This window comes from Phoenix dactylifera, unplaced genomic scaffold, assembly GCF_009389715.1.
Source record: "Phoenix dactylifera cultivar Barhee BC4 unplaced genomic scaffold, palm_55x_up_171113_PBpolish2nd_filt_p 001505F, whole genome shotgun sequence".
NCBI lineage: Eukaryota > Viridiplantae > Streptophyta > Magnoliopsida > Arecales > Arecaceae > Phoenix > Phoenix dactylifera.
The window spans coordinates 3,784-28,115 of NW_024068815.1; the positions used below are offsets into that span (position 1 = coordinate 3,784).

Sequence of the window (24,332 nt, forward strand, 5' to 3'; positions counted from 1 at the left end):
ACTGGGCAACATCTGGTAATCTAATCGATCCAATCACAAATATGAATCAAATCAAGGTACAAATAACACTAGAGAGATTAATGATGGTGGAGTCTAGCGGTGCCCGACATCGGCCAAGGGTCGGGGGCGGCATGCTACTCGACAGCCAGAGGGTTGAGCCACCCTTACTGTGGTCAATCAAGGTCATTGAGGAGTGGCCCTTTTTTAGGATCCAACAACACCCTAGAGAGATAGGAGAAAGAGAGAAGCTACGTAGAGAGAAAAACAAAAGAGAGTGGGAAGAGAGGAGAGAAAAAGGGAGAGAAGAAGAGGGATAAAGGCCATGGGAGAAGAGATAACAAGGGATCCCTTCTAACTTGAAATAGAGAAAAAATTTATAAGGGATGGCTAATTGCAGTCTTTCATGATGGGAGGTTTGTCGTTCGGCGATAGCAAAACTGGCGCAGCTGACTCAGCGGTGCTTGAATATGGAGAAAAAATCATGGCTGAAATTGGTTACTTAAGACATCTAAAGAAAGGATAGCTTCAATGCCGACCATAGCTAGCGGTCGGCTTGAGACAATCACTGGTGCAAGGGCTTGGCGTGGCCATAGAACGACAACCAGTAGCAGACTAGCAGTAGGCGAAAGAGGAAAAGACAAAAAATAGGGATGGAAAAATAGAGTAAAAAATAGTGGAGTGTTTTCATCGGAATCCGACGATCTCATCATGGGATGTCAACTGACGATGGCTTTCCGACGAAGGGTGAGGTCGGGGAATCAAACAAGAGAGACATTAGGATGGTAGTAACCTTCTAATTTTTTGTCGGAATTATGTCGTGATGGCGTGATGGATGTCTCGAACAAGGCCGAGGATTCATCTGCTTGGATCGGACTGCTGACAAGGTCATGAACGGCTGCTAGGAGGGCTCGATGGGGACCTATAGCCGATAACCCCCTGCCCCAGTAAAGTTTGAGGAGGAGGTGGAGTCACCTCCTTCCACCTCCTCCTCCACTTAGGAATAGAGCCCCGATGGGTGCCGGTCGGAATTGGGCCTAGGAGCCACAAAGTTTGCACTGATATGGGCCAAAAGGCTGGTCCAAATGCAAAAAAAATAATGCAGGCTGGCCAAATGGACCAGGCCTGGTTCAAAATTAGGTTGGGTGTTACAGTAAGGAAGAGAGAGGGCCAGAAGGCAAGCCTGTTTTGTCTCTATGATGGCTGGTGGCTGCTGGTTGATCAATGATCATCTGTCATCCTAGCTGTGGGAGTAGGAGAGGAACAATTGAGGTGGTAGTGATGAAGAAGGAATTAAAAAATGTAACATATTTGATCCCTAATCCCCGTCCCCAGAATCCTGGACCGAATTTTTATGCATCATAAGAACCGACTTGTTTTTCCTGAGCTAGAATGGTTCAAACGAGCCACTGGTTTAACCATGGTTCATAGGAGTTCACAGGTTTAAGATGGTTTGTGAGCCAGTCTGGTTCTGGGGGTCTATCTAGACCGGAAGCCTAACTAGTTGATAATTCTTTCAGTTCAAATTGCTGCTCCAATAAGGTTTTTAAAACATCTCTTGCAATACTAGCTGACAATTCTTTTGGTTCAAATTGCTAGTCCAGCAAGGCTTTTAAAACATTTCTTGCACTATAGTACAAAACACTTATTATTCATTTCTAATCTCAAAATTTTATAAAGCATTGTAAGATCGCAATCCACCCAGCATAGGTAGACTAAATAACGATACGGATGACTCAGTTGTCTTTCCAGTATACAGCCATCGAGTTTGGATCCTTTCTGCTTTAGAGTTGAATTGGAAAGATCCAATAGCTCAATAATCACCATGTGGTGATATATATATATTTGGTATGGGGATGGGGGTTGCATCTTTCGCGTGAAAGAAGAATTCACCTTCATTCACACGAATCTATCATTGGATCATGCAATAGCCATTTTGAAATTTATGCAAATGGATGAATAGAGATCCAATGATTAACGTCACGATCAATTCTTTTTTTTGCGCGAAAGATGCAACCCAAACTCACAGACCTAGCGCGATTCAGTTCAACCTTGAACCAAAGTGAATCCCGGCTCTGAGTTATTTGACAGGTTTATCATGGTTAACCTGCCTCTCTCTGCATTGACAGGTGTAGATGACCGGCGGTTGAGATACCTACGGATGGTCTCCTCTCATCTACCATTCTCATCACTAGCGTGCGAGATTGATGGTTTTTTTTTTTTTTCCGATAGCAAGAGAAAGTTTGTGTTTTTGTTTTTTAAGAGATTGTTAGAGCTTAGCATCCGCGCCCTACGAGGCCCATGTACCATTTCTCAGCCCATCTAGTGGAGCCTTTTGCTATTCCGTCGTAACTTTTGATGACCTGGACCGCCCCTACGTCGCCCTTCCCGTCCCTTCGCGTCGGGGCCCAACTCATCATCACAGCCTCGTGACGGCTACTCCCATAGAACTTCCGCTCTATTCTATTTCATTTTCCTAAAATACTCTCCCTCAGGCCGAGATTTAGCAATCATTGCGACTTCCCTTCCTCCCTTCTCCCCTTCTCCCTCTCTCTTTGGCTGGCCTCTTGTCTTCCTTCGATGGCTCAGAAATTAATCGGGCGTTGGGCTTGAATTATAATTGTTGCGGGAGAATCTGTTCGAAAACGCAAGCGAGCGATGAAAGGCCTCTCGTCGGCGCCGGGAGATTACGTCCACTTCAAGTCGCAGGTCCCACTCCACAAGATCTCCGTATGAGCTCTCCTCTCTTCCCCTCAAACTTTCTAGTTTAGAATTGGCTGGCTATGAATTTTTGCCCCTGCTATTTAATTTCGTTTAGTAAAAACATCACTTTTGGTCTTCTAACTTCTAATCGATTCGGACCTTAATTTGATAAGTCATACGAGACGCACTCCAAGTTTACCAAGGCATGCAAATAAAAATAGCTTGTACAAGATTCGCTCCCCAATTTTTCCAAGGCATGTATATAAAAATGGGTAAACAGGTCTATTGGATTGCTATCATGATTTCGCCTGATACTTGGTTCTTTTTTCTTTCTAAATTAGTGAAATGTTTCGATTGGATTTTAGAGAAAATCGGTTTATTTATTTATTAATTTATTTATGTTTTAAATTAAACTCGCTGATTGTAATTCTTGTGTTGTATTTTGCAAGATTGGGTGCTTTTGGGTGTTCCACTTAGAAGTTTGTGAGGGCTATCATCTTGTTTGATCAAATTTTCTTGATTCATATTATTAGTACAGGAGTTCTTGTTATTATAACAACATTAAGAAGCGCCAATATTGTATAATTTGGCATTTTGAGAACAAAATATGATATTTAACAGTTATAGATAACTGAAAACCTGGTTTCATAGTGGGAAGTGAATGATTTCTTCGCTTAGATCGTGTTTGAAGGACTGATGATGCATAGATTGTGGACTCACGTACTTGTTGGCTTACTCCAAAAACTGTATACAACGTTTACTCTCAAGACTGAAGCAATATATGGTACTAGATAATATATAGATTACTATAGTATTTATAGATATTAACCATGCCATCACAATAAAACAACTTGCTTCTGCTTATATATCATGGTATTTAATTTCTTTTCTTCCTGTTTTGTTTAGTTACTGTAGTACCTAAATATATATCAAACTTGTACTTGCCTTGCTGAGTCCTGCAAAATATCTTAATGTTCAGATTGGATCTAAACAATGGAGGTACTATGATTTTGGTCCCAAGTCTGTGCCTCCACTCATCTGCATCCCTGGAATTGCAGGAACTGCTGATGTCTACTACAAGCAGATCATGTCCCTGTCCTTGAAGGTACTACTATCAGAAAATGGAAAACTTTGTTCCATTCAATTCTATTACTTTCTATTTCCATACAACTGCCTTGTAGAGATGCTATCTGTATGGAACTAAAACCTATCAAGGCTTTTTTTTGTTTCAACTGTTATCATGATTGCACTATGTATGTAAAATCTAGAACCAGATTTTCAGTGTTTGAAAATTCATTTATGTTCTTTTTTCTCCTGTGCTGGTTGGTAATAATATTAGGATTGTTCATAAAATAAATCTGTGTGATATGAAGGGATCTATGAATTGTAGATACAACAAAGAAGACAAACTATAAGGAAATCAGGGTTTCTTAGTGTTTCAACAGAAATCCTTAGTTCCTAGGTCAATCAAGGTATTGTTTGAGCAAAGAAGCTTGAATTTAGCTTCTTAATACCTCCAATTTCTCCTTAAAGATTTCAAGTTTTATGCAGAACTGCTGAGCTGTGTAGAATCAATAACATTACTATATATGCCAAAGATGAACTCTTTTATATCTTGGAGAGCAAATTTGTTCAAAAAGGCTTCTCTCCTAGAAATGTATCAGAAACTAATATTTGTTTTTTGTAATATCCCTACAAATAGACACACATAAGAAAGAATACCTTTTTTCCTCGTTTAATCATGTCCGAAAGCCTTTTCATTTCTGTCCAGGTTATAGCTTGAACAAAGATAAGATGATACAAAAAAAATAAGTTGATTGAATCTGCAATTTTGTATGGTTCATGTAATATTCCAAATGCACCTCCCCACTTCATCCAACCAGCTCTACCATTTATGCAATTTAGTGAAGGAGATAGGCAAGGTTCACAATCTCGGTATCGGATACTATATTGGTACTTTATCGGTTCGGTATGGTACGGTATAGCTCTATGCCAAAATAGGTCTTTTACTTATTTTCTCAATTGCATCTCGGTACGCCTTGGTACGGACCGATACTCATTCTGGTACGCCTCGGTACGGGGCTTGTACAGACTTGAACGAGTTTTTTGTATCGATTTTCTCGTAGTATAGTACGGTACGTCCCGTACCGGGCGGTACAAAGCTATACGACAGACCTTGGAGATAGAGCTAGTTAGGGTGGTGGGCCCAGCCGAGCCACCTCATAGAGCCAGGCAGATAGGGGTATCCAGAAAAAGAAAACAGTTTCTTAGATCAACAAGAAAAGGAACGGAAAGTGAACTATGTTCACTCTGATTCTAAGACTAAGGAGCCCTTGGATGACTAGTTGCTTAGATTATCTCTTGGATCACTAGTTGCTCAGATCTTCTCTCGCATGATTGGTTGCCTAGATCATCTCTCAGATGACTAATTGCGTAGATCATCTCGCGATATGAACAATAATGATAATGATAGTTTGAACAATGATGCATCTGGTGATTAAAAAAGTAGCAATAGACATGGTACATGTGCATACGACTTAGTCCTATTGCATAGTCGGTTCACATGTAAGTCATAGTTCACTCATGCTATATAGGATATGGTTTCCACAACCTAGAGTCTGCGAGAATATGATTGCATACAAGAGATGGGCCTCTCGAGGTGGTTTAGGACACGAGACTTCTGCTCAAATGACGTAGCACATGGACTAGAGCTCCTGGACGTATCCGGATCCAAATCATATACCGGATTCTATTCCACACAGCCAAGTTCTGACCTACATGAATATCCTTCGCCCAAGGCATTATATTTATGTGGTACTATCCTCCACAGTCTCGTGCAAATTACGGGTTGGATTTAGTTGTCTTGATCTTCCCTTAGATGAGATGGCCATCCCAACATCAGGCATCGAATTAGTATCAGGATGGCTATCCAAGAGGCTTAGACTATATGATGCAAGGATGGGTAGATTATCTAGGTTGGAGTTATATCTCAGGCCTAGACGATGACCAAAATCCTGATGTCTACAAGTCACATAGACACTCAATAAGATATTAGACGTAGGTACATATTTTGTACTTCAAATCGATTTGATATATATATATATATTCAATTATATGTACTTGCATATTCAATAATATTATACTTTCATTCATTAATTGATCATATCATAAGGGACTAATATGGCATGAGAAAGCATCAAAGTAGCATTATAATTGTAATTCAAAAAAGCACAATCCTTGAAATAATCCCTCAAGACTAAAAATTAATAAAAATAAAAAAATAAAAAAAAGAAAAATGGCATATCGGTACAGAATTGATATGGTAGAATATCGTGCAGTCCAATCGTAACTCAATTGGTACAGAATCGATACAAAATACCGAGTGCTGGTACAATCTAAATCGGTACTGTATCCTACCGGTCGTTGATCATTGCGACACCTGGTACTAGTTTGGCTGACCTTGATTACTAGTCTAGTCCGCAGCTCACACCCATCCATCTAGTCATATCATTTACAATTCTAGTTTATGTTAGTTGAAAACAAACCATTAGTCTCCATATTACCAGGATAAAACACCACCATTTTCTGCGTATAACACAATCACATTCAAGGTTTCCAAAATATAATTTCCAACCTAAAAGATTTTCATCCCACCAGAACATCTCAATTTATGACTACTCACAAGCATTCACAACGATGACCAAATCATAAGTATTCACAATCATCACCACTCAAAGCATTCACAATCTAAATGAAGATAGAAGCATTCACATTCAAGACCAATTCGGAAGTCATTCATAGTCAAGGCCTTTCAATATTATAATATACATGTACATTTCACGAGTTTGTGATATCCATATCGAAACAAAACATATTCTTATATTTGATATTAATATTTATTATTATTATATAATTTCATTACTCTCATGAAATTGGAGGACCAACTTGCTTAGAAGTCAATATAATTAGTCACCTTGGAAGCATAAATAATTACTAATTTTTTCCAAATTTTCTAATCTTAATTTTTTTGTGTGTTTAAAACAAACCCTAGCCTCAAACAAACCCTAGCCCCAAGGTTTCCCTAATTTAAGTCTATTCCGTGCTATTTACTTAATTAAAGGAATGAGTACCTGGGGGTTTTATCTCAATTAGGGGCTAGTGTGTAAAACCCTATGCTAACCTTCTTGCCTATATGGTCACTCTCCTTCACAAAATTAAGCCAACAAAATTAGAGAAAAATAATGAATATAGTTAGAGAGGAGTAGAGGGTGCTAATTTGGGATTAAGGGTGGAAGATTACCTTAGAGAAGTAGAGAGTTAGAGAGTCAAAGTAGGGGATTTAGGAGGAGGAGGGTAAGGGAAAGGTTGATGGGAAACTAGTGTTGGGAGGGGAAGAGAGAGGGAGATTGGCCAGTGGTGGAATAGGAGTGACAGACGATGATGAGGTGCTGGTGGAGCTCGAGAAGGGAGCCATGAGGCTCATTGCACAGGGGAGAGCAATAGGGGGTGAATCACAAGGGGAAGAAAAAAAAGGGTGCAATTCCGGTCAAGGTTTTAAATTCCGTGGGATGAGGGTGTCTTGGTTTCTCTATAGAACGAGATGCCCCACTATCCTGCCTCGTCCTCGTCTTGGTGGCAGTCCCAGTCGAGTGTCCCCTGTAGGTACCCTCCATTTCTCTTTCTTTCTTCTTTCCTTTTCTTTCCTTTTCTTTCTTTTTCTTTCTTCTTTCCTTTCTTCCTTCTCTCCTCCTTTTTTCCCTACCTTCCTTTCTTTCTTTTCTTCTTCTTTCTTTTCTTATCCCTTCCTTTGCTTCTTTCTCTCTTTCCTTTTTCTTCTTCTTTCTATTTCTTTCTTCCTTCTTTCCATTCTTTCATTCTTTTTCTTCTCCCTTCCTTTTTCTTCTTTTTTCCTTTCACATTTCCATTTCATCATCTTTCCTTCCTCTCTTTCTTTCCATTTTTTTACTTCTTTCCTTGCATGGATGGGTTTTGGAGATCTAACCCCATTCTGGTCTTGTTTACTCACAGGAATAGGATAGGATGGCCGAAACGCCCTTGTCCCACTAGGATTTAAAATCTTGATGCCGACAGATGGCGGTGCATAGTGGCCTAGGTGGGGTTGGCACCAGTGCCTCTAAGGAAGCTCATGGAAGGTGGTTGCAAATGGTGGTGAGATCCAGTAAGGATGGTGAGATCCAATGAGGGTAATGATGGCTTAATCTGGTGAGGAGAGGTGAAGATTGGTTGGATCGAGCAATCACATGGACTTAAGGGGCAGAGGAAATTGGGGAGGAGAAGAGATTGGGTAAGAAGAAAAGAAAGTGGAACAGGGGGTGGGTTTGGGTGTCCAATTGAGTAGCGAGAATTGAAGAGGGGAGAGGAAGGCTGGCCAAGGTGCAGAAATGGGGAGGTTAAAGGGGGTGTGTGGGAGGTGGAGAGAAGAGAAAGATGAGGAGGGTCTGAGGAGCCAAGATGAAGGGAGGGTAGCCAAGGTCTAAGTGAGGGCTATCAAACCCTTAGCTTGTGCTCCCAGACCCTCCAAGCTGGGTTTAGGCCAACCTAATTGGGCCGGGTTAATTCATTCATTTCTTCCCAAAAGTTTTTCTTAAACCTCTCCTGTGAACCTACTCGTGGTGTCTAAGCACTAATTACATCAATAATTTCCTCGCCTAAAACTAATTATGTAGCTACCAATCTGGCACTTATCCTATTTACATGTACAATTTTTTTCTATCATTTCTTTACTCACTACTATTCCTACTCCATTTCTATTATCAACCTTACCAACATATAATAGTTTATACCATTCCCAATCTTCTTATCTTTACTACCTCTCTATTTAGTTTCTTATCATCGTATTTATTAGTTCTCTGCTTTTTCGATTTAAAGATCCAATATTTCGAGCAACAAATTTAATTTTCTTCTTTTGTATAGTTATCTTCTTCATATGATGTAATTTCTCTTATCCCCTTACTACTCCATCTGGCCACCACTATACTAGTTTATTACTAGAAGACTTCCTAATCCTTAATAACCCTCACTCATTTGTCACTACAATTGGATTATGTTGTAGCACATTGCTTACGGACAATGATCTAGCCAACCCTTGCCTTGTTACCCATTATTAGGCAAAGCTGTGGCGCGTTAAATATAATATGGGATGCCCTAGTATTTATCATGCATATCAAATTTGGATTTTTTTTCATAGTTTTAACATATTTTTACAATCAGCTCTCCGAGATCAACCATCTGCCATTTCATTTGGGCTGGGAATTGATAATGCAGTGTTAACTCTAAGAAATAGGTACTTATTCAAAATCATTTATTTGATTAAATTAATCTTAACTAGGAAGCTAGACTCATGATAGAAGAAAGCAAAAAAAATTGATATTTGTATCCCTAATCTTGTCATCATGCCTTTGTACCATGTTTGGTGCAAGCAACACATCCAAAAGGTTTTCTCATAGTGGCACCTCAAAATTATATAAATTTATCTAAAAAGGACTCCTAAGTCTTTGATTGAAGTGCCAAATCTTAGGACCTTGAAATAAAAAATTTAATCTTAAATTAGGTTTTAATTTAAATATTCATATAATCCTAATATACTAAGTAGTCACTATATCAGGCTAAAGATGGATTAGATATGGATTGGGTTTTGGTACATCTTTATCCATTTCTATTTAGTCAATATAGATGCAAACATGGATATCGAATGGATGCTAAAGTTGTTACTTGTATATATTCTAATGCATCCATATTTGTTCTAAATGGATACAAAAACAACTATCAACTTAACTAAGCCTTAATCCCAAACTAGATGGGGTCGGCTATAAAATAGATACAAATACAAGTCAGATATTAGTTAATCCATATTCTTTTTGAAGGAGTCTGGATATTAGTTGACTTAGGTTACAAATCAATTATTTTGACTAAAGATTAATTGCAAGAACTAGTATTTGTGTTGTACATTCATGATAGTTGAGAAAAATAAATGTGTTGAAGTGTAATTATTTGGATATAATTTCAGCATTTATGCATGTTAATATATAAAATTGATTTTAAACTCTAGACATGCAGAAAATCTATAAAAATGGAGGAAAAGCAGATGTAATTTGAATAATAATTTACTTAGATTAATCCTAAATGTAGGCTAAACTTATGCTGAAAGAAAACTAAAAAATAAGGATGATGGATCGGTTTACTTGTTATTGATTTGAACTGCTATTTGTACCACATTTTTCCCTTTGCTCTCTAGTTTGTTCATTTCTTCACATATCCAACACCATTTCTCCCTTCTTCTTGTATACTCTCTTTCCTAGATGCACCATGAGTTTGAAAGGATTAGAAATGTTAATGCATGTCATGCATATTTTGATTATAGGATCATTATTACTCTTGTTCTTTAAATAATAATAATTGTGTAACTAACACCTATTGGTTTTTGTAAAAATTAACACGTATTTGCGCTCTTAGCCCCCAACCCTCAAAAAAAAAAAGAAAAGACAACATAAAAGAAGATCTCTATCGAACATTCTATTGTCTATGTATTTGCAAACTAAACAGCTCTTCACTTTGATGCTAGCACATTATTTCCTCTGCTCTTTTCATATAGTGCATCATAAAGTTCACAGTTCACACACTCGTGGAAATAATAGTTGTGATATTTATTAATAATGTCTTTTAAATAGCTTGTATCATGGTCGGCATAACCATTCCGAATTGTCCGATTCGAAGCATATCGAGCTGTACCGGTGGCGGACCTTGACAGTTCTGGCAACCAAAACAAAAAAACAGCAATGTAGAGGAAGAAGAGAAAGGAAAGAGAGGAAAAGAGAGAGAGAGCGGGGGAGGGAGGGAGAGGGAGAGGAAGGAAGAAAGAGGGAGGGTGGCGACCGGCCGGCGGAGGGCTGGAGAGCCGCACGGAGGGGTGGAGGAGGGGCTCCGCCAGCCTCTGCTAGCCTCCGCTTGATGTCCGCCACCCTCCTCTCTCTCTCTCCCTCTCTCCTCCTTCTCTCTCTCTTTTCCTCTCTCCCATTCTCCCTCTCTCCACCTCCTCTACTGTGTCGGTACGGGCCTAGCATGGAACGGCGCAGGGGCATACCGACCCGTGCTACCGGGCAACCAGTCCGGGCCCCGATTCCAGTACATCAATCCTTGGCTTGTATCATGAAGCATTATTTTAACTTTTAAGTATGTTAACATCATGAATCTTTTAATGCACTGGTTTGTATACAAGTTATTAGAGCCACTAACATTATCTATTTTACCTCCAAAGATAAGTGCCCATCATACAACTGTTTCTTGTTTCACAAGGCACTTCATGAATCTCCCCTATGCTCATGTAGATAAGTAAAAGGGTGTTGTTGAGCCAAGCATTAAAATAGTCTGAATATTGTGTACTTCTCCTCTGTGGCACTATGCCTCCCTAATATTGACCTTAATGAATTTTAGAGACCTTTACAATATGCAATTTGTTTTCTAGAAAATCATTGAATCAATATCTCCATTACACATCTTTTATTAAAAGAAATGAGCCTTTTCTATTTTATAGCCTTCCATCATAATTGGAACAATGGTGTCCCAATGCACAATTCTCCTACCACTTGGAAGGGGCAAATATATGTAGCGTCATTCTTGCATGCAGAGGGGCTATTGTCATGTTTCAGACCTATAACACCTAGGTCATATGTAGCGCTACCTCTCATCCATCACGATTGATGGTACCAAATTCAGAATTAGTAAAGAGAAGAAGAGTTATGCACAAGGTAGCATGCTAGTGGCTCATTGCGTTTTATCCCTATCATCTTGAACTTTTCTTAAGGTTGGCCAATCTTTCTTTGCAATTTCAGTGTAGTGTTGCACCTATAGGTTATTGTAGTTCAGTTATATGCTTTTCTTATTTGACATGTTTAGCAGTTATCATTCATTTCTCGGATGATAATAATTATTTGAAGCATTGGCTATCTTTCTAGTTATTTAATTGTCAGTGACCTTGAAATTGTTTTTCAGGGTTATCGAGTGATTTCTATTGATATACCTCAGGTATGGAATCACCACGAGTGGATTCATGCTTTCGAGAAATTCTTGGATACAATCAATGTTCATCATGTAAGGAAGTTCTATTCTTTCAATTATCATCCTTTATTGCTGAGTTTCAAGCGATTGCCAATTATTTATATGAGATTTTACCATTTGAAATTTAATGTCTTGTATGCTTTATTATGAAGGTTCTTATGTCATTTCCAAAACATTAGGTAGGGTAGTTTATTATGTTTAAAATACTAGAATGTCGCTATGTTATGTGTGCTTACTAACGTAATTTGGATACATCTTATCACACCAAACCTTGCCAATGCTGATTTCAAGCCTGGAAGAAGGGGTAGAGGTTTGATGCTATGTACAACAAAAGCAGTTCAAGCTTGTGCATAGCCTAATGCAGATCAGCCTCTCACTTTTAAATATCATAACTCAATGATTAGCTACATAGCTCAACAAGTATCCAAACATAGCATCAAATTAAAACATAGCTCAACAAGTATCCAAGAGTAATCTAAATGGGTTATTATTGAAACTCAAGTAACTACCAACTATACTTATCGAAGTTGATACACCTTTTAGAATTTCAAAACACTAAAGTACACTTGGAAACACTTGAATGCATTGGAATTCACTTGAAAACACTTGAGCACAGAAAAGTTGAAAACCCTTGGTAGTTGGTACAATTAATTCAACACTGACCAGATAGCAACCAATTATTATACTTGTTGGTGAAGGGTTCACTTATCAATAGGATCATTAGCTAAGGGTTCGCTAGGACTATTGTACTTTCTGGTCAAGGGTCTATCAATGTGTAGGGTCGGAACAAGGCTGGGCTAGTTAGGTTTCATGAAATGGTCCGATCAAATGATTTTTTTTGGTTTCGAGTTAGGCCTGGGTTAGAAATTTTCTTGCAGAGTCATGCTCGCAGTCCACTTGAGCCCAAATCGAAGCTCATATAGGCTCAACCCAAATTAAGCTCAAGCAATCCCAATCCGATCCATACAAAATATCTTTTTATGGCACAGTTTTAAATTTCCACTGAAACTAGTTCATTTTAGTTGAAGCCGATTATTTTTGGGTTGAGACCAAATTGAAACTGATGGCAAATTTTGGGTTTCAATTAGCATTAGGAATTTTGATCATTGTTTACTAGAACTCGCCAATTTTGTCCCAATTTTGGTGTTTGTAGCCTTTCTCAACCAAATTGACCAAGACTAGCCATAGATGGTTTTTTTATAATATTTTAGTATTTAAAATCATGCTAGGCTCATTTTTTATTTATTAATATAGATTATCAATTTTCATTACTTTTTCTTTTCCTTTTTATTTTTTGTGAGTTAAATTTAATATCTTAAGTAAAGAAGGCTATTATGGGATCCCTATGGAGGTTTCGAAGTGCTTAGGAGACATGGGGTAGTGGGAGTAACTTAATTGACCAATTTGCTAAATAAGATTTTGAAGGCCAAAAATATGCCCGATGAATGGAGGAAAAGCACCATAATACTGATTTATAAAAATAAAGGTGATATTCTGAATTGTTTTATCGTGGTATTAAATTCATGAGTCGTATTGAGATTGAGGTGAAACACAAAAATCTCTGAGAACCAATTGGGTTTTATGCTAGGAAGGTGGTCTATGGAGGTTATTTTTCTTTTTCGAAGGGTAATGGAAGAATACAAAGAAGAGACAAGGTCTTCATATGGTTTATTGATATAGAGAAACATATGTTGAGTCCCTAAAGATATCTTATGATAGGTGTTAGAAAAAAAAGAATTATGTTACTTATCTTAATGTGATTAAAGACATGTATAATAGAATAATGACTAGGGTGAGAACTACTGCTGGTAATACTAGTGAGTTTCCAATCATAATAGGCTTACACCAAGGATCTTCTCCAAGTCTTTATCTTCCTGTGCTAGTTATGGATGAGCTTACTAGATATTTAGGACGATAATTCTTAGTATATGCTATCCCTGGATGATATAATCTTCGTGGATGAAGTTAGAGTTAATCGTAACTTGGAATCATAGAGGATTGCATTAGAATGTAAAGATTTTAAGTTAAGTAGGACCAAGTTAGAATACATGGAATGTAGTTTTAGTAAAATTAGAAACTGAAATGAAACTGGAGTGAAAATTGAGGATCATAAAGTTCGTAATAGTGATCATTTTTTGTGTCTCTGATTGATTGTTCCTAAAGAAGGGAAGATTGAAGAGGATATTATTCATAGCAAGGTCCGCGGAATTGGTACCGAAATCCATGCCGATGGGCAGGCAGGACGGTAATGTACAAGTCTATGGCGTACCCATTCCAGTCCATTTCAGATTTTTTATTTTTAATTTTTGAACTAAATTTGGCATATGGTTTGCCAACTTCAATTCAAATTTTTTTTTTTTTTATAAGTGGGGACTAGTTCATTCCCTTTCTCAGAGAGAGGGAGAGGGAGGGGCAGATGGAGAAAAGGAGAGAGGGAGGGTGCGAGGGCTGCCTCAGCAAACCCTAGCCCTAAGCCGAGTGCGTGCATCCGAGAGAGAGAAAGGGAGGGAGGGAGGAAGGGGAGGGCCGCCTTGGCAAACCCTAAACCGAAGTGTGTGTGAGAGAGGGGAAGGGAAGGACAGGGAGAGGGAGGGACCTACCATTGGTGGGAGGCTAAGGGGGGCATGGTGCTTGCAAGCGGGGAGCTCTCTCTTGTGCTCTCTCGCTTTTTCCCTATCGGTGAGAGGGGGATTCTCTCACGCTCTCTCAATGTTTCTAAGCTGGAGAAGGGAGCGAACATAATATATAGCTCAAACCGTGTTGGTCTTCGACTAATCTGGTTTGGTACACCCTGAACCGGCCGGTTCAACATTTCTTGATCTATAGGTTTAAAAAAGGATAGTTAAATGGGGAAGTATAATTGGGATATTATGCAATTTTAGGATACCTACTAAGTTAAAGAAAAATTTTAAAGGACAGTCATACAACCAGCTATACTTTAGGCTATATTATGTTGGACGATTAGAGAACTACCCATGCAATAGGATGAGTATGGCATAAATAAGAATGTAGAGATAGATATGTGGTAATGCAAGATAGAATAAGAAATAAAGTCATTGTTAGAAGTTAGAGGTATTATCAATTGTGAAGAAGTTGAAGGATGACTTAGATAGTTTGGTACAACATAGGCCAAAGGAGGTACTAGTATGAGGGAGTGATTTGTTACATGTAGAAAGAACGAGAGGCAGAGATATAGTGAAAATCTCATAGGATGAAGTAGTAAGGAAGGACTTAATATCACTACATATTTTATAAAGTGAAAGATTCATGTAGCCGAGCCAACTAGCCTGGAGTTGAGTTGTATGAAAAGAAAAATTGAAAGATACTTATGCTTTAGGGATAGAGGTTTAATATCATCTTGAGATTTTGAGGGTCAACCAGGTGACATAACCACATAAACCCTAGTGCGGTACACTAAAGATCATGCAAGGCCTAAGATAAACAAATTTTTAATAACTCCAGAAATTTAAATTAACAGATAATAGCCAAATAATCTAACTAAATAAGTCCATTATAATCAAATAATCAAACTTGCTCAATTACAAAATTTTCAAATGTTCTTTGGTATCAAAAAATAAACTAACTAATAACCTTGCCTTACATCTTTGCATTTTAACATTGCATTAGACAGTGAGCTCTGTTCTGTTTAGTTTGCTGCATCTGATATGCATGTCAGCTGGTAAATATTAGCATCAGAACTTGTGTAGTTGGTTTCTCTTCTGTCATTTTGAGTCGTGTCTTTAACACATTCCTATCTTCATTTTGTGCATATTACCATGAACCATCTCTCACATAAAAGTTAGCATTCATGAGTAGATTGACCAGTCTCAGTTAGCAGGTGCATCTCTATGGAACATCTCTTGGGGGATTTCTTGCACAAATTTTTGCTCAACACCGTCCAAGGCGTGTTAAATCATTGGTCCTCTCAAATACTTTTCTAGAGACACACAAGTTTGCAGCTGCTATGCCATGGTCTCCATTGTAAGTGTTCTTATCTTCTCTGCATGTTCTATAAGGTTTCAAGTACACACATTGTATGACAATTGCAGTATTTGTGCTATAATTATGATCAATAAAGTTATGCTTTGCTCTACTATGACTATTAGTGACATATCTTATATTGCCAACGACATAAACTTCTATCCCTTGGTTATGATAATTTTCTGTAATGGTAGCTGGTAACTTGAATTTACTTGATCCATTTTTTATTTTGAATTCTAAATTGTTGCATGGAAAGTTCAATTTCATACATGATGTATTGATTGTTAATTTTAGTCAGGTCCATCCTTTCACTTGAAATGCAAATGACTTGAAGTTGAGCCAAGTCTTAGGAGGTCTTGATTCAAGGTCAGTTTTGTGTGGATCCCATGTATCAGGAGGTCATTGTATTGAACAAGTAAAAAATATTTGTAACATGTACTGCAGAAGAGAAATGATAATTACAGTGATTAATGGACCTACTGGTACTTCTAGGACTTATTTAATATTATAATGGTACTTCTTGGACTTATTCTTCTGGGAGTAATATGATTAAATGCTTTCAGTAATGTCTGCCAAACCGGTACTGAAACCCATACCGATCGGCGGCCGGGTCGATATGGTATCGGTTCGGTACCGTACTAACACATAGAACCGGCACGCCTTTTTTAAAAAAAAAAAATTCAAGTTTTAATCAATTTTTTCAACTTTATTAATAATTTTAAGTACAATTTGATGTTTTTTGATTTTTTTTATGTTTTTATAATTCCGATGTAACCTAAATGATGCATCTTGTTGTTTTAAAGTGATGAAACCCAAGATATTCCTAGGGCGAGTATAGATATTATTGAGTTTTTCATCTGATTGTCTTTTCTTTTTTAATGTTGCAGAGTTAGTTGGACTCCTTCATTTTTGCTGAAGAGACACATCTTAACAGGAATCCATGATGGTCCACATGAACCATTTATAGCTGATTCTGTGGACTTTGTTGTTGGCCAGGTATGCATAGATAGAATTTGTTGCTGATATGTTGTTGAATAGGTTATCATATTTTCTCCTTTTCTCCCACTGATGACATCAATAAATTCTTGGTGCTCTGCCTTGTTAAAGCTGACTTTCAAGTCATATAATCTTTTTTTCCTAGGCATGCTCACCTTGTGTCCTTGTCATTATGATACTCTCACAATCTTGTATATCGACTAAGGCTACAAAAGCATTACAACATGTTTCTCAAGTAGTAATGTCATTCTAGTAGTTTATGACATCAAATATGGATGGAAACTGTGGTATCATCCATACCAAACCATACTGCTGCATCGTTACATCTGCCAAATTATTCTCTCTGATACACCTACTTACGATGTAATGTAATTCTTTCTTTTATTTTTCTTACTTTGGTTTTTCAATTTCCTAAGAATTAATGTCATTTTAAATTGGATGCATTAGAGATTCAAGATCAATATTTATACATGGAATCGATGGCTAGAAATCAAGCTGACCCATTTTTTCTTTATTTGTGAAAGCATTTTTTTGGAAAAATAATTAAATAATATTTTACTTGCTGTAAAATTGAATCTAGTAATTATAACCGAAGAAGGTATACTATAATAGATGCCAGAATCATAGGCCTATATGTTTCTGAGAGACAACACCGCAAGGGCATGGATGCTGTGAGGTGTAAGCTTGAAGGAATTAAATGAGAAAGAGGTAGTGTCTCAATAGAGATACATGGTTGGAAGATAGTCTAGATTGTGTCACATGCTTGTGAGTTTAAACTCATTTATATATTTTATGGGTGAAAAATTTGCTACTCCTAATCTTGGATACATGGTGCATTCTTTCTTTTCATCATTTTCCCACTGTGCTTTAAATCCTAACTAGTGCTGAGCAAGGTCGGCGGAATCGTCCCAAACCGCCCAGTTCGGAGGCTGGCGCTGGTGCAGATGGTGGAGGGCGCAGCCGGACCCCTGTTCCGCCGGCCTCCCTCTCTCTCCCTCCCTCTCCAGCTCTCTCTCTCTCTCTCTTTTCCTCTCTCTCTCACGGTCTCCTGTGTCGGTATAGGCCCAGCCCGGCAGGGCCCATACCGACTCGTGCTGCCGGGCAAGCAGTACGGTGACTGGTACTGGCACAACAGACTCTGGTGCTAAGAATGTTTTCTTGTCTCTTTCTCTCTACTTACTAGTCAAACCCTTTCTGGCAAGAACCTTCGTATTTGTCCATGAAACTGAGGGTAGTAAAGTACTAGATGGTGTAGTAGTAGTGCTGAAGGCTAGCTTTATTTATTCTAGGGCCACAGGAGTTTGTATCATGGAAGATGCTAGATGTGCTGCAGCACCAGAGTCTCATGTGCTGCCTCTTGCAACTCTATATATAGGACAATAACAAGCTTGAATTGATCTGTGTTTGAACTTTAATAATTCCTGTAGTAATTTAAATTTTATTACATATTTGTGAGCTCTTAATTTAAGTCTTGCATGCATTGGAAGTTGCAATGCTTGTTTTTTCCTTTTTCCTGAATATAATTTAAAGGTCTATTAAAAACAAATGTTATTTTCCTTTCTATCATAACATTAGCGATATTTTGAAATTTTCAGGTTGAGAAATTGTCGAGAGAGGACATTTCATCAAGGTTATCATTGAATGTGAATGTCACGTCAGTTGGTCCTCTCTTACTACCAGATTCCCTTATCACTATAATGGATGTGAGTCATCCATATTTGCAATCTTTAATAAATTCTTGCCTCTTATCATGAGTTATTTCTTATATCATGTTTGCAAAGAAATCTATGAAAAATGGCTTTGAGAATTTATTTTTTCATGTGTATGATTTAATGTTTCCATTGATAGTTTAACATTCTGTCAGAAGGGAGGCTTTCTAGAGCAACCTTTGCATGTATCTCCATCATACCCACATACACCTTCACTCAATTTTGTTAAGAAGCCCTACCTTTCACATATGCATATGCATATGGATGGTAAGTTTCTCTTTTAGCAAGTCGACGAAAATGAAGAAACATGATAAGATGACTAGCATAATGTTAGATAGGAGTGAGAAGATTTCTTGCTGAGATAGCCAGCATAATAACAAAGGACCTTAGCTACTGAGGAAGGTTTATGGTTAAATAAATCAGACTTAGGATGGGAAATGAATTTTGGAAAGAGGGAAAAAATCCTCAAGGTATTAGCATTTTTGCACATAGTGATCTTCATTAGGATGAGCAAAGGGAAGAGGAACATGAGGATTGTTCTATATTTTTTTTTTTTATGTGTGTGTTGTTTTTTTTTTTGGGGGGGGGAGTGGGGGCAGGGGGATTTGTTTAGAATTTTTCTGACAGTAGTTGTTTCTGCTGTTATTCTTACTGCTACATGTTATTTTCAGTTATAGAGTCTAATAGAACTTAAGGGTACAATTGTTAGGTGACAAGAGATAAGTCACGAACATTTGGATTTGTAATTTTCTGTATTTTGAAATTGTTGTGATTTGTGAAGGTTATTTCCAAAAAGTGTTAAGGAACCAGATAAGTTGCTTAAGGAATAAGTTATATGATTTGGTTATTATTTAGGAACAGAATATACTACTGTATTTTATTCTCATTCCTTTTTACCTTTTCGTAGATTTATTAGTCTTCTACAATGTTTGAAATAGAACAAATACCTTCCCCAATATGCATAGAATAGCGGTCATTAATTGCTCATGAGGCTTTGATACAAGGCATATTGCATTTTATTTGGGTTTATAAGAAAAACTGCAGCAACTTAGTCAACTTTTATCATTCTTCTCCATAGATGGTGCCATTACAACTTTATATTCTCTCTCTACCTAATCTCTCTCTTGGACACAAATACAGACACAGAGTGAGAGGAGAGAAGGAGAGGGAGACTGCTTTAGAATTAAATTTCATTGCGAAAATGGTTGATTTAAAAAAAAATAGTGTGACACCATTCAATGTCAAAGTTAACTAATTCAACACTGGAGGCTTGTTTTAAGTTATCAAGTTTTTGAAAGAACAGTAGACCATGTTAGATCAGTTAAAGAAGATGAATAATGGTTTGAGGATCACTAATGATAGCAATGTTGAAAGGGCAACCATTTAATATGGTGGAACAAAGTTTTGAGAAAGCTGATCCAATTAAATAAAGCTCAGTTAATGTGATCCGACCTCTATTAATCTGCCAGAGAAGCAGGAAAATTTAAAAATGATGATCAAGGATCATGAGGTCCGCATGGTCTAAATTGATGAGATTATTGAAGAAAGCGACTACAAACTTAATTGTAGTCAAGGTATGCGGTACCAACTGTACCGACGTACCGGTGGGCATTGATACCGGTACGGTACCGAACCAAACCGAGCCGAACCGGTACTGTACCGATGGGGCTAAAAGCCAAAAAAAATTGGAGCCGGTATGGACTGTTCGGTACGGGCCGGTACCGGCCGTCCGGTTCGGTACCGAAATATGTAGCTGTACCGTACCGGTAGGGTCCGGTACCGGTATGTACCGGCCGGTACCGGCCCGTACCGACCGGTACGGCAGACCATGATTGTAGTAGCTGTAGGATCACCATTCACTATATTGTCCCAGCTATTCCATGATCGTTTTAATTATTATGAGTTGGCTCTAACTTCGTGGTAGCGCACCCTAATCAATGATCACGATCAACTACTTTTAATTATTTAAAGAGACAACATTAATCTCCATCATAAGAGTTGATATGTGAAGATAGCATTTGCTGACATGACCTTTGGGAAAGATGCATTCAGTGACAATAAGTTGATGTAAAATAGAAGCTAGGCTCAGAAACTGCATTAGTTTTGGTTTTATCATACTAGATGAGTTTTGGTTTTTCGTGTGACTGATTTTTATCCTACTCTTAACAATTCTTTTCTGAAAAACTAAAAGAGGCTCAGAAAAATATGTTGAATTTAAAAAAACGTAAAGAAATTGAGATACGAAATAATTGCAAATTTATTTTAAAGTATATAATACTTTTGGAATGGATCTAGATGAAATCGAAGAAGAAGAAAGAGATTCAAGAAGACAGAGAGAAAGAAAAGCACAGCAAACACAAATTTACATGGTTTGGCTACAAGCATACATCCACAGGCAAGGATGAAGTAGAGATTCCACTATAATCAAAAGGGGGAAGCATAGAGCTACCTCTCAGCAAACCCTAATCCCATTACACCCAGTTTCACCTGCCTTACCAAAACGAGGCAAAAGAAGATAGATATCAAAAATCCTAAGCCCTTCGCTACCACCACTGACCTCACAAAATGTGCTCAATCAGTTTTCTTCTCAAATTTGTCAAACTGAATCATTGGGCCGGTGGATCAAGGAAACTGTTTGAGGCATTCTTTTTTGAGGGGATATACCACTTTTGGCCTTGGATGTACCATTTGGAGTTTGATATGTTTTTCAGTTCTTGTCTTGGTTGCTGCCAATTGGACATGACAATGGATATATTGATGAAATTTGAGCTTGGGGATACCCAAGTTTATGATATATTTAATATGCTAAACTTGGAATATTAAAATGGTTTCAAATCTTCTCAAAATTTGCAAGGTTAAAGTTTAATCTAGAGAAAATGATTTCCCAATTTTTCAAATATGAGAAGTTATGAAAAATTATCATCAACAACCTATATGTACAATATATTTGGCCACAAATATATTCTGTCCTGCAACCCTAAAATGGTCTCCAGTTTTGGATTGGTTCCCCTTAAAATTGTAACTTTTGTGTTTCATAATTTCCTGTGAAACTTCAATCATGGATAGTGCATCAAGTCGGAGTTTTTATGAGCTTTTCTTATTGATGCTTTAATGATGAACTAAAAGCCATTCTCAACCATGTCATTTAAATATTACATCTTGATTCTTGCAGACAAACGACTATTGTGCTGTTCCACAAGAACTGAAAGATCAAGTGAGTGAAAGATACCCTGGAGCAAGGCGAGCAGTATTAAAGACTGGCGGTGATTTTCCATTTCTTTCTCGCCCGGATGAAGTTAACTTATACCTTCAGGTACTTTAGCACCCTGCATTTTTTTATTTCATCTTGCACATTTATTTTGGCTTGCTGTCTGCTCATGACCAAAATCTCACAGCTTCATCTGAGACGCGTAGGAGTCGAAGCAAAACCAGATCTCCTGCAAGGCATTTCAAGAGACGGTGGTTCCGGGGGATCTAGTGATGAGAAAAAAGGTGGAGGGAACTTGGATAAGCCCCCAGAAGAGCATGGTAGCCCTGGGGCACATGATGGTGGTGGTCATCAGCCTCAAGCTTCGGGATCTGAAGTCCATGGTTTGGATGATCAGATCTTGACTAATAGAGAGATTACCAGCATGACCCTTGGGACTTTATCCTTTCTCATGCAAGCACCATATATCCCATATCTCCTGCAATTCTTCATGGGTGCATTATACATTACTTGGAAACGGTTGCCGAACATTCAGAATTTGCGTAAAATATGAAAGTCATTTGCTGAATGTTACTGTTCTCCAGCTCCTGTGAAAAATATACCATCTCGTTAGGGTGGTTGGAATGTTATTCTTCCAGAATGGCTTAACATATAGGCTCCCTTTTGTCCTTTCCATTTGCCTTTGGAGATTACCTTGGTCGTTGATGCCATGAGTGCATGAATTGCTCATTTCTCTTATCTAGGAAAACCACTTATATTATGAAATATTAATTTCTTTTTTTTCTTGTATTCAATTTTGTAAAAGAGCTACTTGATGAGAATCCTGTAGTGGGGGTGTTGAATGTATGATTATGTTATGATCATCAACTCTGGACATGTAGCAATGTGCGCAAATTACAGCCAAAGTCCACGGACTACGACAGTTATGTGGACATTAATGGCCTGTTTGACAAATGCAAAAGGATTGGGCTGGATTTTTTACAGGATCATGGACCAGAGTTTATTGAAGGCCTGTATCACCCCAATCCTTTTCCGTCCAAATCCTATGGGAGAAAAAAAAAAAAAGAAGAAGGATCTCCATTTTTTTTAATTCTGCAGTTCAACAAACTCGTAGGCCGGATTTAGGCCAAAACTAGGATGCGTAGGTCTTAGAAAACAATAGCTAGGCTGGGTAACAGGTTCGATTTTTATAAGAAATTCAGCTACTGAATTTTCCAAATAGGCTCTAGTAGAGAACTGTTGTTGTTATAAAGTATTGTGATATTAAGATGATTGATAACCAGATATTTCAAATAATCTTGCTACAGACTTTTGTAAAACTGCATGAAATGTTAATGCACATCCAGTAGCTTCAATAAAGGTTGGTAGGTGAAATCTCTTCTCCTTCTTCTTTTCTTTTTTTTCTTTTTTTTCTTTTTTTTTTCTTTTTGCTTAAAACGCGGCTTCATACAGTACGTGTACGAATACATCCAATAAAATCAAAATACAACAGCTCGCGGAATGCCAATGGCAACTCCCCTCTCCGGACCAAAGGATATACCCTGAGTCGTAGGCCGTGTAGGCAGCCACCCAGTCAGCCACCCTCTTGGCATCTCTGAATACATGCTTAGCCTGAAGGACCCCTCCATCTCTCATCATCATCCCTATGTCTCAGTTCAGGAGGTGGTTTGTGCTCTCACCCCTCGACCCCCTCCGAATCCATCTGATGACTGTGGCCGAGTCGCCCTCCAAAATGATCGATCGGGCCTGCAGCACCACCCGCGCGTGTCGAAGGCCCGCCTAGGCTGCTCGCAACTCTACCCTGGAACCGACATGTCAAACAGCTGGTAGCTGCCTGCCGCCACCACCCTGGAATGTGGGTCCTGTATCACAAAGCCTGCACCGCCCCGCATACAGCCATCCAGCACCGACCCATCGAAGTTGACCTTGAGGAAGCTCGGGGGTGGGGACTTCCAGGTGAAAAACACCGTCTGAGGAGCTACCGAAGCAGAGGGTGAACCCCAGGTGTCCCAAGCTAACAAAGGTCTATCTGAAGGATGGGTGGGCTTGATCTCTATGGCCTGTGCCCGAGCAAACTCTGCAACAAACTTCGGTGACACCCTACGCTCACCGAAGACGCGAATGTTCCTTGCCAACCAGATCTGATATGCCGTGCAAGTCGCTCTAATAGCCTCTTGACAAGTCCGCGAACTAGCCAGCCACTGTCTCATCACCTGTAGAAACTGTGTCCTTGCACTTCAAATCTCCTGCAGGATCTCTGACCACTGCCATGTCGACCTCGCCCATATACACTAGAACTTTTGACTCTCTTATAATGGTTATCAAATGAACGAAACTCTAGAAAGGCCTACTTGGAGTTAGCCAATGGGTCTTCTAAATCCAGGTTCAAGAAGAAGGGGCCTTGGGCTTATAGGGCGCGCTCCAAACTTCAAGGCCTGGCTAGATGTCAGGCTGGCCATTAGTTGACTTGGACAACGTGAGAGCTCATGATGGAGGGCACATTCAAATTCCAATCGCATTGAGTCTTTGATGTAAGCATTATTAGGCAAGCTCTGTGCATTCCAAAGTGAGACCACAACATTCGTCACAATTTGCATTAACTGAAAATATTTAACATAAAAAATTATGAATTTTGCAAGAAAGTACATCAACTTTTTCAATGT

At 38.5% G+C, this 24,332-nt stretch overlaps 1 protein-coding gene across 5 annotated transcripts; it reads left to right on the forward strand.

The window, feature by feature from the left end:
- The first annotated feature begins 2,446 nt into the window (after positions 1 to 2,446).
- LOC120108705 (maspardin-like) lies at positions 2,447 to 22,532 on the forward strand. Of its 5 annotated transcripts, none has more exons than XM_039122391.1 (8): positions 2,447 to 2,727; positions 3,680 to 3,805; positions 11,710 to 11,808; positions 15,614 to 15,756; positions 16,644 to 16,752; positions 18,348 to 18,455; positions 21,634 to 21,774; positions 21,876 to 22,532. In XM_039122391.1, the coding sequence occupies exons 1-8, from the start codon at positions 2,656 to 2,658 to the stop codon at positions 22,071 to 22,073; spliced, it is 996 nt and encodes a 331-aa protein (XP_038978319.1). In that variant the 5' UTR covers positions 2,447 to 2,655; the 3' UTR covers positions 22,074 to 22,532. The 5 variants fall into 5 exon arrangements, with proteins under 5 accessions (XP_038978319.1, XP_038978320.1, XP_038978321.1 ...); XM_039122392.1 differs by having other exon boundaries at positions 2,464 to 2,727; positions 3,759 to 3,805; positions 21,857 to 22,532; XM_039122393.1 differs by having other exon boundaries at positions 2,464 to 2,727; positions 3,759 to 3,805; positions 11,743 to 11,808; positions 21,857 to 22,532.
- The last annotated feature ends 1,800 nt before the right edge of the window (positions 22,533 to 24,332 follow it).